The sequence below is a fragment of the Lotus japonicus genome, chromosome 3 (assembly GCF_012489685.1).
Source record: "Lotus japonicus ecotype B-129 chromosome 3, LjGifu_v1.2".
Classification (NCBI taxonomy): Eukaryota; Viridiplantae; Streptophyta; class Magnoliopsida; order Fabales; family Fabaceae; genus Lotus; species Lotus japonicus.
Window position 1 is genome coordinate 67,004,761 of NC_080043.1, and position 16,836 is coordinate 67,021,596.

At 37.4% G+C, this 16,836-nt stretch overlaps 1 protein-coding gene across 1 annotated transcript; it reads right to left on the reverse strand.

Moving 5' to 3' along the window:
- Positions 1 to 140: 140 nt before the first annotated feature.
- Positions 141 to 13,184, reverse strand: LOC130744559 (ras-related protein RHN1-like). Its single transcript, XM_057596733.1, is given in 7 exon segments — positions 141 to 271; positions 393 to 486; positions 811 to 884; positions 12,377 to 12,415; positions 12,660 to 12,834; positions 12,904 to 13,017; positions 13,113 to 13,184. Coding segments are annotated over 7 exon segments (699 nt in total).
- Between the last annotated feature and the right edge of the window lie 3,652 nt (positions 13,185 to 16,836).

A 16,836-nucleotide genomic window follows, 5' to 3' on the forward strand; every position in this document is an offset into this window, starting at 1 on the left:
ATGAAATAAAATAGAAACTATGAAGAAAAAAAAAATCAAGGGACACTCTCAAGTCCATTCTAAATTTAACTAAGGAATCCACCACCCGTGGTAAAAATTCTCATTTTGTCAACAACTACTTTACAAAACATAAAAAATTCTCAAGTCGAGCAACATGAATCTTTTCTCCTTCCATCTTCCATTTCAATATTGTTAAAAATAATATCTTCCACTTCATTGTCTAAATTTATAGCTGGAGGTTTTGGAGGGAAAGCTCTTGCTACTCTCTGAGCTGCATTTAGCAAACACAAACAAGAACAACCATTGTTATATTTTCAAACTAATTTCAAGATAAGTTATTGATGTCTATCAATCAAAATGGTCAAAAGTTTATAATGACATTCAACATTTACCTATTTCATCAAAAAGCACATTGATGTTGTTTGCTGTCTTAGCAGATGTTTCCATGAAAATCATTCCATTCTTTTCAGCAAATCGCTCCCCTTCCTACAATAATTCAACCAGGAAAAAGGGATACAAATATAATGCTCAAGCAATAATATAAGACTATACTGTCAGTAGACTTAGACTTACACTTACATTCAATCATACTATGTCATATAGGACTGCATTTTAGGAACAATTACATTTCTTTTTCATTTTAATTAAAATAAAAGTATATTTTCTGATGTGGATGAAATCAATAGGATGCTATGTGAACATAATTTACACCGGAAATGCATCAACCGTTTTCTCGTAGAAAACTATTTATATGAAAAAGAAAGGAGCCAAGGAACAAGGAAAAGAGATGGGAGATGGTCTCAACAATACCTTAGTTTCAACCTCTCTCATAAGCTCCAAGTCAGATTTGTTTGCTACCAATGCGATCACCAACGTTTGACTTCCTACAATCATTAGTTACAAGTAAGGCAAACAAACATCAAATGTTTGAAAATGAACTTGCAAAAATTTATCAGAATAGGGCTGGGAAAGGGGAAGAAAGGGGCGTTATGGTTACACATGGAAGTATGAAGCAATATATCAAGTTAAAATGAACATTATGAATTTGTAACGGCAGAGATGAGAGTTGTTTCTAAAATAATGATAGAGGAGATACAAAAAGCATGTTTTCACATCTAAAAAGATTTCAATCAGCCAATAGCTCATCGATGACTTTTTTTTCTATTTTTAACGAATACTTTATCCGTTTAAAAAATTATAGTTGTCTCTCTCAATCAATATATAGATAAAAAAAAAAAAAAACAAGAAAAGACAAAGAATTGAAGAAGTAAGTACTCATAAAGGTTATTAGGGTGTGTTTAGAATTAGAAGTTTTAATTTTAGTTTATCTTATAAGGATTTAAGCATTGGTTTGGTAAGACTTGTGTTAAGAGATAATTATGCATAATTGTTTTTCGAAAGCACAAAATTGTATTGATATAAATAAGAGGAGATAAACACCATATACACTCTTCTCAAAGGGATCAAAAAACCACATGATAATTATGCATAATATCCTAGGGATATTATATTATAATTCCTTAGCATATTGTGTAATATTCTTAAGCATATTTCTTAGCATATTCTGTAATTTTATAGTATAAATAATACAATAATACATTGTCTATCTCACACAAAGTGTGGTGAGAGTTATCACATCTTACATGGTAACAGTAAATTACAGAATATGCTAAGGAATATGCTTAGAAATATTACAAAATATACTATGGAATAATTATAGAATATCTCGTATGATATTACGCCTAATTATCTCTTAACACAAGCCTAACCAAACCAATGTTAATTTTTTTTATACGCAAATCTTAGTTGTTATAAATGTTAGTAAATTGATCCTTCCTTCGGGTTCGAACCCAGGACCCTTCACTCTTCATCTCACCCAACTCTTATGTCCCTAGCTCTTACAACTTACTTGAACCATTCTTCGGGGACAATGTTTAAATCTTATATTTTAAGATAAACTAAAGGTGCTTGCTCCGGTGCCCCAACATTCAGACGAGTGTACCATACACTAGTGACCTGGGCCAATAATATTAATACATTTATGTTGACATGGATAAGTAAGTGGTGATTGAATATTAATTTCAAACAATCATGTATTGATCTTGTATTTTTTAGTTTTGTATATACAACCCACATATTTTTTATTTAGTTTTTAATCAAGTACTTCACTCTCTTCTTATTCTCCTTCTTCATCCCAGAATAAACAGAGGAGACCCAAATTAGGTTATCACCACCACTTCCAACCACCACACCACCACCATTCTTCTTCTGCTTGGATAACAAATCTTCAATCACCGTCCAGATCTGAACCGTGGTTCATCAAGCTTCGAACCGGCCTCCACAACCAACACAAACCCAGAACCAAATTCAGAACTGAGAAATCGGTAGATCAAGAAAGACATCGAGGGAGGAGAAAGAGGACTTCAGACGGAGATAACTTGCAATTCGTTGGGGGAAATTCTCTTGGAGCAATTTGTGGGTTTTCCAATTTTCGGGGGTTTTACAATCATGGACTCAAATTGTGTTTCTTGTTGGGTTTTGTCTGGAAAGCCTGTGCTTCCCCTGAATTTTGGCCCTATTCTGATATGTGCTGCGTATTTGGGTTTTCTTGGCTTGGAGGGGAGAATAAGAATTTGATTTGTGCGGCTGCGTAGGGACAAGGGAGCTGCTGTAGTTTGTTATGACAATTATGGTACAACATTGCAGATTTGGATAATTGTTGCAAATGAGGGTGGGGCTAATATTGGATTTCCTTTGTTCCTTGAAACTATGATACTTCTCCTCTTTCTTTCCCAGATTTTGATCATTTTGTAAATGTTATTATCTTTTGGGGCTGAAACATAAATTATACGTAAATATAAGAGTATTTTGTTGTATATACATTACTGCTACGTATTTTGCATTTTTTTTTATAAAAGTACAGGTGTTAAAAATTTAGTGCTACAACTCATTCCTGTAGCATGCCCATAAAAAAATTGCTTGTACCACAGAAAACGCCTAAACTAAAATTCAAACTTCTAATTCTAAACACACCATAACTACCTTTATGAGTACTTCTTCAGCTAGTGACCTCTTTCAATTTTATTTAGATAAGTTTCTCATATCAGCTTATAAACAAGCACAAAGCTTTTTCAGCAAGCTTATCAATTAGCTTGTGAGTAAACACTTATGTGATAAGTTATAAGAGCAACTCCAACGCTGGGCTCTTAGCCCAGCTGGAGTTGCTAAGAGTCGGCTCTTATTTTTTTCCTGCATTGGAGAGAGCCTTCAAGCTCTTAGCTACAGTGCAGAGGCTCTTCTGCAAGAGCTCTTGCTTTATGGGCTCTTACACTAAAAAATTATTATCTTCTCTCACATGCTCCTCATCAACTACTTTCAGAGGGAAGAAACGGTGAAGGGAAGAAGGAAGAACAACAAAATTGAAACACAAGAACATAACCAAAATCAATTTTCTTAAAAAAAAATCCAAACTTTACAACCAAAATCAAACTGAATGATAATCAATGGAACTTTTACACTGCAACTGATATTTACATAGGAAAAAAAAAATCTCAGAGCCCATGTCCAATCTGCTTGAAAGGGAGATGATCTGGAGACTTGCATGTGCGAAAAGGGGCTTCCTTTCCCCTGATCTGATCTGGTGGCTCCGATTTGGGTGGCGGTCAGTCGATTGTGGTGGGTGTTTGGAGGCGGTGAGGTGGATTTTGGCTGTGGTGGTGGGTGTTTGAGGCGGTGAGGTGGGTTGGGTTTTGGTGGGTTGGGTTTCAGTGGTGGTGAGGTTGCAGTGAGGTGGGTTTTGGTGGGGTTGCAGTGAGAGAGCTCGTAGAAACAGAGAAGAGAAGAGGGGAGAAGAAGAAGAAGAGAAGAGGGGAGAAGAAGATAAGAGGGTTTCGAGGAGGCAGGGGAGAAGAAGAAAAGAGGGGAGAAGAAAAAGAAGAAGAGAAGAGGAAGAGAAGAGGGGAGAAGAAGAAGAAGAAGAAGAAGAGAAGAGGGGAGAGGAAGAAGGGTTTCGAGGAAGAGAAGAGGGGAGAAGAAGAAGAAGAGAAGGGGGAGAGACGGCTAGGGTTAGAAATTGGGGCTGAAATGGGTTTATATATAGGGTGACCTGCTGGGCAGGTCACCCTCCCGTTGTGGACCGGTTTCAGACCGGTTTTGACCGGCTGGAGCCGGTTTTTTTACCGTTTTAGGTTGTCTGACCGGTTTGACCGGTTATCAGACCGTTTCTCTCCCATTTTCAGCTTTTATACATTATATATAGTGTGCACGTCATCATTTTACACATCAATTTTTACTCCCACGAGTTCTCTCTTGTCCAAAGATTCAAACAAAATTCAAAATGGATCACCAACATTATCAACAATACTATGATTTGTTGGACGATCAAACACTTCCCACCAATGAAAGTTCTCAACCTCCGCTGGTGTTACAACAAGGAAACCAACCTTCACAGGTGTTTCGACCTACGCCGTCATTTCCTCCTCACAACCAAGCGCGTCACACCCGAGGCAATTTTCAAATTTCTCAACACCAAATGTCTCCATATCCACCTCAAAACCAATCGCATCACCCCGGTGGCAATTTTCAAAATTCTCAACACCAAATGTCTCCATATCCACCTCAAAACCAACCGCATCACCCCGGTGGCAATTTTCAAAATTCTCAATAGAAAATGTCTTCATATCCACCTCAAAACCAACCGCCTCACACCGGTGGCAATGTTCATAATTCTCAGTACCAAATGTTTCCATATACATCTCAAAACCAACCACTTCACCCTGATGAAAATTTCACAAATCCACAATACCCCATGTATCCACCACAATACCAATTTCAAAGCCAAGCCCCTCCTACTGGTAGCACTGGTTCAAAAGTCTCTAATACACAATGTGAGGCTACGCCTGATGATACACAACACGAGGGTCTAGATGATATTGATCTTGAAGATGAGGATCAATCTTCTGGAAAGAAACGCACCAGATGGAGGGTTAAAGACGATTTACTTCTTGTTCAATCATGGCTCAACATTTCTAAGGATCCGACGGTGGGAACTGATCAAACGGCAGCAAAGTTTTGGGATAGGATCCGCGACCAATTTGATGAGTACCGTGACTTTGACACTCCTCCGAGGACAGGGAAGATGCTGAAATGTCGTTTTGGAAAATTGAGTAAAGATATTCAATTCTTTACCGGTTGCTACAACAAAGTTACCACTCCTTGGAAAAGTGGACAGTCAGAGAAGGATATCATGGCTGAGGCACATGCCCTATTTCAGGTAGACCATAAAAAAGATTTCACACATGAGAATGTATGGCGGATGGTGAAAGATGAACCAAAGTGGAAGGGACAATCAATGAAAACCAATTCAAGGGGACAAAAGAAGTCAGGAGCTGGCGCCGACAGAACATCGACTGACCCAAGTGCATCAATTGATTGCGACGAATATGAGGCAACACCACCAACAACTCGCCCGAAGGGAAAGAAGGCAGAGAAGAGAAAGGCCAAAACAACAGATACTGCGTCAAGTACTCTATCTTTTGCTCCTCACCCTGATGTGTTAGCCATGGGGAAGGCTAAAATGGAAATGATGGCAAATTTTAGGGAGATAAGGAACAGAGAACTAGATTTGCAACAAGCTGACCAACAACTGAAACAAAGTGAACTGCAATTGAGACAGGAAGAACTCAAATTTAAGAAGGCGAAGAACTTTCGGGCATATATGGATATCCTTAACAAGAACACATCTGGAATGAACGATGAGGAGTTGCGTACGCATAACGCACTACGTGCTTTCGCCTTAAGTGAACTAGGAATGTCTTAAATCTTCTTGTGTTTCTTAATGTGTATTAGTGATGTAATTTTATTCTTCCAATTTCTTAATGTGTATTGCATCAATGTTGTAACTTTATTATTCTAGCTTCTTCATGTGTACTAAATCAATGTTGTAATTTCGTTATTCTAATTTCTTAATTAATATATTGTCAATGTCGTAATTTTATCATTCAAATTTCGTAATAAGTACTATGTCAATGTTGGGGAATATAGCCGTTGGGGAATATAGCGGTTGGGGAATATAGCCGTTGGGAATATAGCCGTTGGGAAATATAGCCGTTGGGAATATAGCCGTTGGGAAATATAGCGGTTGGAAAATATAGCCGTTGGGAAATATAACCGTTGGGAATATAGCGGTTGGGTAATATAGCCGTTGGGAATATAGCCGTTGGGAATATAGTCGTTGGGGAATATAGCCGTTGGGAATATAACCGTTGTTTCTCTTATTTATTCATGCCATATTTCATTCATTTCAACATTCAACAGTTCTTTCGTTCTCTCATCTTGTATTCCTCCTATCAAATTACACCAATATTTTTTCATTTGTGCCATATAATGGATCCAAACAATTTACTCGACTGGAACACATTTTACAACGAATGTGTGGAGGATTTTATGAATGACACGTTCGTTGAAGATATGATGCAGCAGGAGATGGAGTTCTATCAACAACAACAACATGCCAACACCGTTAGGCCCAAGAAAACAAGAAGAGTAATAAAGAGAGATCGTGAAGCTGGGAACGAGCGGTTGATGAAGGACTACTTCTCTGAAAATCCTGTATACACGGAAGAGCTTTTCCGACGAAGGTTTCAAATGCGAAAGCATGTGTTCCTCAGAATTGTAGAGGCCCTTGGGTCTTATAACCCGTACTTTTTAATGTCCGTTGATGCAGTTGGAAGACAAGGTCTATCACCATTACAAAAGTGCACCGCCGCTATTCGTATGTTAGCGTATGGATCACCTGCTGACAGTGTTGATGAATACGTTAGAATTGGTGAAAGTACTGCAATTGAGTGCTTAAAGAATTTTGTAGAAGGTGTGTGTGAAGTATTTGGTGGGCAATACTTGAGGCGTCCAAACGAGGAAGACATGACACGCCTACTTCAATGGGGGGAGTCTCGTGGATTTCCAGGTATGTTAGGTTCCATTGATTGTATGCATTGGGAATGGAAGAATTGTCCAGTTGCGTGGAAAGGTCAATACAAGACTTGTGGATTTGGCATGCATTTTTTGGCATTGCAGGCTCAAATAATGACATTACTGTGCTAAACCAATCTCCCGTGTTTAATGAGGTTTTGCGTGGAGCTGCTCCCATGGTGAAATTTAGAGTGAATGAAACAATGTATCACATGGGATACTATCTAGCAGACGGTATCTATCCCGAGTGGGGTACATTTGTGAAGACCATCCCAATGCCACAAGGAGAAAAAAAGCAAAAGTTTGCCAAAAGACAAGAAGCAGCAAGAAAGGACGTGGAACGTGCATTCGGAGTGCTCCAATCTCGGTTTGCGATTGTCCGTGGTCCATCACGCTGGTGGCATCCGAATGACATGAAGTCAATCATCTATGCTTGCATCATATTGCATAACATGATTGTTGAAGATGAGCGTAACACGTACAAAGGTAATTTTGTTTATGAGCAGGTCAATAATGACATATCGGATGCTGAAGTATTAAGCGGTCCTATTACCGCTTTTAGAAATATGTTGGAAAGGAGAGCACATCAAATTGAAAAGTCAATCCATCGCCAACTTCAAGCAGACTTGGTGGAGCATATCTGGGACCTTCCTGAAATCGATAATAATGAAACTTAATCTTCACGCCTTGATGTGTATTTCGTTTCAAATGTATTGTTGTTTATTTTTCATTCTCATGTATTTCCTTTCGTATTTATTTTGTTAATGTAATGTATTAAGGTCTCTCTTAGGGATTGTTGTACTCTTTTTCCTTCACTAGGCTTGTATCCCAATTGGGCTTTTCCTAGTAAGGTTTTAATGAGGCTCTCTCTCAAGTTTGGCTCTCTTTTATTTCTATAATTCAATACAATGTACTTTTTTTAAAATTTTAGGAAAATTAATTTTAAATTAAATTAGTATAAGTAATAATTAAATTAATTTCTAGTTGAAGTATTGATATACTATTAAATTTTAAATCTAAATTAGGTGAAAATAAATATCATTATTTAATGTTGTATGGTGGGACACAGTGGGACCCTTGTAATAGTAATTTAAGAGCCCATGCATTGGAGCAAAATCTGCTTCAGGCTCTTTGCAGGCTCTTAAGTCTGACGTGACACATGAATAGTGTAGAATAGTGGTGAATAGTATATAAAAGCCCTAATAAGAGCCTAAGCATTGGAGTTGCTCTAAGTGTTTAACATCAATTGTTTACCTTTTGGTTCAATTGTTTACCTTTTGGTCCAAAACCTTTTGCTTTCTATAATCATTGGATCACGGAAGATGGTTTCAAGAAGCTGGTGAATGATTGGTGGAATTCCATGGTGGTGGAGGGTTGGGGCGGGTATGTTCTCATGAAAAAGTTGAAGGGTTTGAGGGAGAAGATAAGGGAATGGCGTAGGGGAAAGGGTTTGGGGTGTTCAAAAAAGTAAGGAGCTAGAGGAGAGGGTAAGTGGGGTAGTAAGGCGTATGGAGGAAGAGGGAATATCAGAGGTGCTAAGGCGTGAGAGACTAGTGTTAATGGGGGACTGTGGAAAGAATATCGTGCGGAAGAGAGATATCACACAACTTCAGTTTGAGGGTCAAGTGCTGGAAGAACCTAGTTAGATAAAAGATGTTGTCATAAATCATTTTAAGAGCTTTTTTGCTCATGTTGCTTCTAAAAGGCCGAGGCTGAAGTGTATGGGCTTGAATAAAGTGTCTCTTGCTGAGAATCTTTTGCTAGAGGCAGATTTTACAGCGTCTGAGATCCTTGATGCAATAAAAGAGTGTGATGGCAACAAGGTGCCGGGGCCGGATGACTTTAACATGGCTTTTTTTCATACAGTTCTGGCCGGTGATAAAAGAGGATGTGGAGCGATTTTTTAAAGATTTCCCTGGCTCAGAGAAGCTGGTTAAGGGATTGAATTCAGCCTTCATAGCACTTATAGCGAAAAGAAATCACCAAAGCTCTCTTTCTGATTTCAGACCGATTAGCCTGATTGAGGGTGTGTATAAACTGCTGTCAAAAGTGCTTGCAAACAAGTTAAGTGGGGTTCTGCCCGCCTTGTTGATTCCTAATCAATTCGCCTAAAGGTAGGCAAATTTTGGATTGTTGCTTCATAGAAAATGAAGTGTCTAAAAAGAAGGGAATCAGGAGGTATTATGATGAAGCTGGCCTATGATAATGTGGAGTGAGACTTTTTACTAGACATGCTGAAGGATATGGGGTTTGGGGAGAGGTGGCGTAATTGGATTCATAGCTGCATCTCAACAACGATGCAGGAAATTTTGGTAAATAGGTCACCAACGGAGTTCTTTGCTATAAAGAAGGGGCTGCGCCAGGGTGGTCCTTTATCCCCTCTTTTATTTAACATTTGTGTGAATGGAATGTCCTGCATGTTGAATCAGATGGTGGAGGGGCCTAGGCCGTGTGAGGTATTGTTCGGGGAAGTATTGAGGGTAAATCACCTTCTTTTTGCAGATGATGCGATGTTGTTCTGCGAAGGAGATTTAAATCAGATTAGATGTCTAGCCTTCGCTGTGGAGGCATTCCTCTTTGTGTCTGGTTTGAAGTTGAATTTTCATAAGTCAGTAGTTATTGGTGTAATGTTGACGAAGAAATTGAGGATCAAGCGGCAAGGATTCTGAATTTTAATAAGGAAAAACTGCCAATTGTTTGCTTGGGCCTTCCTTTGGGGGGAAGTCCGAGGAGGATTGTGTTTTGGAAATCGGTGCTGGATAAGATGGTGTTGAAATTAGGATGTTGGAATTCAAGGTTCTGGTCCTTAAGTGGGAGGATAGTTCTCTTAAAATCAGTAGTAAGTGCAATTCCTTTGTATTATATTGTCTGTTTATAAGGCGCCAAAAGGGGTGATAAAGGAGATGGAAAGGATTATGTGTCGATTCCTTTGGGGTGGTGTGGTGGGTTCGCGTAAGATAGCGTGGGTAGGGTGGGAGGATCTGTGTAAGGGGGTTCGTTTTGGGGGTATGGGGTTGGGTTTTTTGTAAAGTAAAAATCATGTGTTGCTTTTAAAATGGTTTTGGAGGTTTGAGACAGAAAAAAATGCTCTATGGAGGAGGGTTGTGTGTGGGAGATATGGCTTGGAGGAACAATTCATTATGCCACAAGTAGAGCAGGTTAGAGCGTCTCTTGGGTCTTGTGTGGTAAGGGACTTGCTGGTTCTGTGGGGAAGTCAAGCGGTTGCGGTCTTAGAGTTTAAACAGGGGTTGGCTTGCAAAGTGGGGGAAGGTGATGGGGTGAGGTTCTGGTCTGATCCTTGGCTAGGGGAAAGGTCTTTATAGTTTAGATATCCTCAGTTTTTGCTTTGGCGGTAAATAAAAGGGGTGTTGTTAATGAGTTTGGAATGAAGGAAGGAGGTGTCTGGGTGTGGAATATACAGTTTCGGAGGAATTTCTTTGACTGGGAATTGGATCAGTATGAAAGTTTTCTGGAAAACCTTCAATCAGTAGTGATGAATGATGCAGTGGACATTGTGTATTGGAAAGGAGATACATTGGGTGAGTTTTCAGTCAGAGGCATGTGCTGTAATTTGGAGGATCACAGCGCTTTTGTGAGGCAAGATGGGTGGTGCCCAATCAACTGAAGAAGATGCTTCCAGCTAAAGTCGCTATGTTCATGTGGCAACTACAAAAGGGGAGGGTGGCTACAAAAGCATGTCTTATGACCCGTTGTATTGTGTTACCATACGAGGGCATATGTTGTTTCTGTTTATCAAGTATTGAGACAACTGCACATCTGTTTCTTCATTGTGGGTATGTGTGGCCTTTGTGGTGTTCAATCGTGAGGGGTGAGGACATTATGTGGGTTATGCCGGAGAATGTGAGCATGCTTTTGTCAGAATGGGGTGTTGTTAGGAGCAAAACTGATCACGTTCTTTGGGATTTAATCCCTTTTGCACTATGTTGGACTATTTGGCTCGACGGGAATGACACTGTTTTCAGTAACAAGGCTTTTTATTTCGAATCGACATGGGATATGCATTTGGCTAGAGTGGCATGGTGGGTGAAAGCAGGTTGGGAAAAATGTCCTTATTCAGTGGATCAGATTGCTAGGGGCCTGCAACATGTTGAGGTACCAAAACCACAGAAAACAAGGGTGGAGCAAGAGTGGTTACCACCAGATGAGCATGAATTGAAATTTAATGTTGATGGTTCCTCCTTGGGCTGCCCAGGTAAAAGTGGGGTTGGGGGAGTGCTGAGAAATCACAACAAGGTGGTGCTTGGTTACTTTGCTAAAGGAATGGGTGATTTGTATGTGTATGAGGCTGAAATTCAAGCTATTTACCATGCTTTGCTGTTCTGTCAGGAGTTTAATTTCAGGAAGATAATTATTGAAAGCGACTCCTCTGTGGTGGTAGGGTGGGTTCTAAATAAGGAGAAGAGGCCTTGGAGGATGTTTCAGGCGCTGAACATAATCGATAACTTGATCCCGGTGGTTCAGTGTTAGAGTGTTAAACATAATTTAATTAAGGGAGGGGAATATTGTGGCTGACTTTCTAGCTAAGTATGGCAGGGATAGCAGAGGAGAAATTTGGAAGGTGTGTGCTTAGTATAGTGGAGGATCTTCTATACCAGAGTATGCAGCCATATTGCTTGCGGTTTTGTCTGAGGACTGTTGTTTTGCTCTGATTGTGTCATTTTTGGTGAGTTGATATGTGGCTTATAAAGTTAGATGGAGAAAATGCTTCTAAAGGGAGGATTTAATGAGGATGCAGATGATTCTTTGTTGTACAGGATACCATGAAGGTGGGCTTTATATGTAGTTTTGGGGAAAACATTAAAATGAGGAGTGGTTTTGGTATAAAGTGTGCTGCATTGATAAATGGAAACTTATCAGTTCGTTTATGTTGTGGTGAGCTTGATGGTGTAATATCTTGGAGATCAACTGAATGGCAGTAGTGCAAGTATACTGGTTTGGCTATCCAATTTTAGGGTTTATTTTGGTTCAGTGTTTTTTTGGTGGGGGAAATGGGGTTGTTTCTTATTGTCAGGATATTTTTTTCAAGTCACTCTTAGGGAAAACTATCCTTAAGTTTGGCTTCATGGGGAAGTTTAATTGTTTGCCTATGGCATCTGGATTTGTATTGGCTTTTGCTCCTATATTTTCATGAGAGGGTTGTTCTCATGAAGGTTTTCTCATTTAATAAAATTTATGTTATAAAAAAAAACATCAATTTTTTACCTAAGCACACCCTTAATCATCTGTTAACGCGGATTCAATTGGTTTCTTTAATAATTTGACAACAAATTAAGTATTGTAATAAACTAATTAATCATGTGATGTGTGGAAACCAAGCTAGGCTTCTACCAAGAGAAAACAAGCAAATAATTGAAGCAAACTTTATCTCATGTACTCAAGGGAGTACTATGTGTTTGTAATTCTTGTACCCGTTTTTGGGCTCTAACTAAAACAGAAGTCAAATAATTGCTGTTACGATCAAAAGGCTTGAAGATTCATGTGAAGTTGTGAACTTGTGTGAATGAATGAAATTATAATCATATCCAATTACTATGCTTTGTAGACTAGCATCTAATAAGTTTAACCTACTTGTATTCTTATTATTATCGTTTTTTAACCACGCTCAGTATCCGGTCACCCTTTGCATGTCAACTACTAATGGTTTCAAATTTAGCTAACAAATTGAACACTTACAATGTTGGAGATGTCATATACAACAATTGTTGCTGCAGCACCACGATAGTAGATATGAGCCAAACTGTGGAATCTCTCTTGTCCTGGAGTGTCCCATATGTCAAGTTTCACTACAATACCTTCAGATACCGATAATTTTTTAGTGAAAAAAGCTGCTCCTATGGTTGGTTCCTATAGGCACATTAATATTAATGTCAAGTTATAATACAGTACATTGATGATATGAAAGAAGAAATAGACTTTTGATTCATGAAATCAAATTAGTTTAAGCAAACCTGTTCACAAAAAAAATTGGTCTTTCACAAATCTCAATGCTAAACTGGTCTTTCCAGTACCCATCTCCCCGAGAATCACCTACAAAGGGGGAAAGTTCATAAGTCATGCTAACCAAATCCGGCCCTCAGTTAAGTGTATTTTTGGTTTGACTTTGGTCCAACGACAAATGTGACTTCACGTATTTGTAAGGTGTCAGCAGAGATTCTAAAATTGGCAACAACTACCAAAGATAAGACGTTACACATGTACCAGTTTGGCTGGGACGATCGTATCCCCAGTCTATAGGCTTGCCATATTGCTGAAGAAAGATGTAAATTTTACTGAAAGGGAAGAAAATTTTACGAGAAGGAAAGAGTATTGGAACACAGTTAGAGAGGAGTGGCTTTGATTAGAGTTGTTCTTAGTTGATTCAATTTATAGATTAGATTATATTTTTTTGGTTACATAAGGAAAAAAAGATTAGATTATATTGGTTTTGAGTAGTTGGGATTTGTTTTTTATTTCCTTATTTATCATCTGATTTCGTAAATGTCAAATTTAATTTTGATACTTTAATCTAATCTAAAGTGATTTTGACTAGATTTTTTATGATTTTCTCGTTTTCATCTTTCAATTTAGTGAGGTAGTTGATATATAAATCTTAAAAGAGAAAATAGGAGATGCACTGACAGTGTAAACTTGTTTTACACATGCACCCAATTGATTTCCGCCACATCAGCAATTTATTAATTTACTAATTAAAATTAAAAAGATTTGTAACTACTTAGTCTTATGTGGCATAATGTGATTGGACGTCAGTGTAAAACTTCTTTACACTGACGGTGCATATCCATTAATCTCATCTTAAAATATACCATAATAATAAAAATATAATCTTGATAAATAAAATGTTGATATGCTTATTTATTTTAAATTGAGTTTAATGGATATGCACTGACAGTGTAAAATAGTTTTACACAGTTATCCAATCAAAGCATGTCACATAGGAGAGATAATTACATTTGACTTTAATTTTAATTAAAAGAATAATATATTTTCTGATTTGGCGGAATTCAATTGGATGTCTGTGTAAAACTATTTTACACTGTCAGTGCATATCCATTAAACTCTTTTAAATTTCAAGAAATAAAGGGTAAAAGTTTATTTAAATGAATTAATTTAATAACTTACCAAAAAAATTATTTAAAATAAATGAAAGGCTTTCTAAGATTTATAGTGAAGGATATGTTTCTTTTGAGAACTAGTGAAGGATATGTTTCTTTTCAAGGAGATAAAATTTGGAGAGAGAATTTTATTTTATTTTATTTTATTTTAAATTGAATATTTCATAGGCTCTTTAGCATGAGAATTTTTTTTTTTGAACGATTTAGCATGGGAAAGTTAATTAATAGAGAAACGTAAATAAGAGTTGGTTAGTATAGATAATTTATTATTCATTATATTAATTACTAATCGTTAGAATTTTAAATTTCTAATATTTAAAATTAAATATTAATATTATTTAAGTATTAATTATTAATTACAACTTAAGGATAATTTTTAAATAATAATAATTAAAATTGACCTTTACATTAATAAAAGTATAAGATAGTTACTAATATTTTTTATATTTGGAACTAATTATAAAATTTTCAAGTTTCTTATATATTAAAATTAAAATCTATTTAATTTTAATTATTAATCAGAGAAATATATACATAATATATGTAAGGTATTATTATTAACAATAGTTTGTTGAGTTCAAATAATAAACATGAAAAAATATATATGGACTTAAATTTATAGTTTTGTTCTACTGCTTTTGAGTGACAAAATACATTACACAAAATATTATTATCATGTTCCATTTTATTTCGTGATTGAGATCCTCTTTCACTGAATGATGGTGTCACATTTCCTGTCCAAACCAATGAAATTATGTCATATCAATTAAAATTATATGGTTATGACATTTATAACCTTACATGAGTTAGTTTTAATTGACATGACACAATATCATTGATGAGACAGAAAATAAGACATCATTTGGAAAAAGGAGGATCTTGATCCTTTGTTCTATAATGTTCAATCCAATTACTAAGCGTCACTTAACTTTTCTAAGACACGTGTCAATATTTGAATTGAAGGAGTGGGTAGTACCAGATTCTTACCAAAATGAGTGAACAATGTGATCAATGTCTATCCAAGTGATTCTACATCGTGTAAGATAAAACGCTCAAAAGAAGCGTGGCTTTTTTCATGTACACACACACACTATACTTCTCTCTCTTCGGCAGGGCTATAAAATCTCCTTGATCTCTTATTTTTTTCATTCCTCTTGAGTCTCTAGCTTAACCTCTTAGTTTAAATCCCCAAAAAGAATGCCTCCAAGAGGGAATCGCACTGTTCTCCCTCGACCTAACCTAGCCACAGAGGTTAAGTACAGAGGGGTCAGGAAGAGACCATGGGGTCGTTATGCCGCCGAGATCCGTGATCCAAATCGGAAAATTCGTGTCTGGCTCGGCACATTCGACACCGCGGTGGAAGCGGCGTATGCCTATGAAGATGCAGCGCGTGCATTCCATGGCGATAAGGCCAAGCTCAATTTCCCCATCACGACAGATCTCAATTTTCCCATCCCTACCAACAACAACAACAACAACTTTGTCGTGCGCATTCCCGGCCAAGGCAGTACCTTGAAGTTCTCCTCTTCGACACCGTTGGATCTCACTCTCACTGTTGCTGATACTACCGCGATGGTTTCCTTTGTCGCCGCTAATGCTAATGCGGCCCCCACGAGGGTTTTCAGCGTCGTTGTTGGTCACCCTCTAGCATTCTTTGATGCCTTGACTCCTGTTGCCGCCGCCACCAGGCAAGGAAGAGAACAAAGTGAATCTGGGTCGTCATCCACCGTGGAAATTGAACAAGTCCATGTAGGTCTGAATCGGGTCAATTTTGACCTTAACGCCCCACCCCTACCAGATAATGCCTAATCTTTTGGTTCTCAATTTAAAATTGAGACTAGAGAGTGATCGATGATGATGATCTAAATACAAATAATTAAAATTAGACAAAACACATGCCTTTGTTTTCTCTGCTAAGGAATTTCATGCTGTTGTCATGGACATCGTTGTTAACAACATGTAAATGTAATAATGGCCTTTTTATTTTCATATTAACAAAAAATGGTCCTTGTTTGATTTTGATTTTTTACTTTACTGTTTATGTTGTTAATCTTAAACGTGTGTCTATTGTCTATTTTTTTAAAATGCAGTGGTTGGTTCAGTTCTAACAGACATGTCGCAGTCGGCATTGTTGTGTCTTTTCTAAAGCATTTTGGGGCACCCTTTATTATCGTCGTATGTTAGCATTTTAATTTTGTTCGATGTGTGTTCATTTTTTAATTGAAGATGGACTTTACTGTGGTGCTTAAACGATGATGGACCTTATTGTTAAGCTTATACGTAACATAAATGTTTTTTACTGAATAATATACATGGTGTGTCATGGTGGACCTACTTTCCAGGTTTTGGTAATTTCAAAGCAAAGAAAAAGTTGAAGGAAATGTTGGGGCTTTTACATGTTCATGATTTGAAGCGTGGGTATTTTATGGTGGATCGATCTGGTCATGTAATCAAGAATAAAGTTTGAGATAAGGAAGAAAAAAGAGATAAATAAGTAATGTGATTGAAAAATAAGAGAATATGAGTCGAAATTTGATGGAAGAAAAAATTCAGTATATATGAATCCAAATCCTATAATCAAACACATAGTTGTTCTATTAAAAACATGTGATTTGAGGGGATATTCTTTTATCCCATTTCAACGCTGAGACCACTTAAAAGAACGAAAGAACAAATTAAACCTGGTCAAGGTACAAAGTGAGGACCATACCTCCTTTTTTTGTTTGGTCAAATC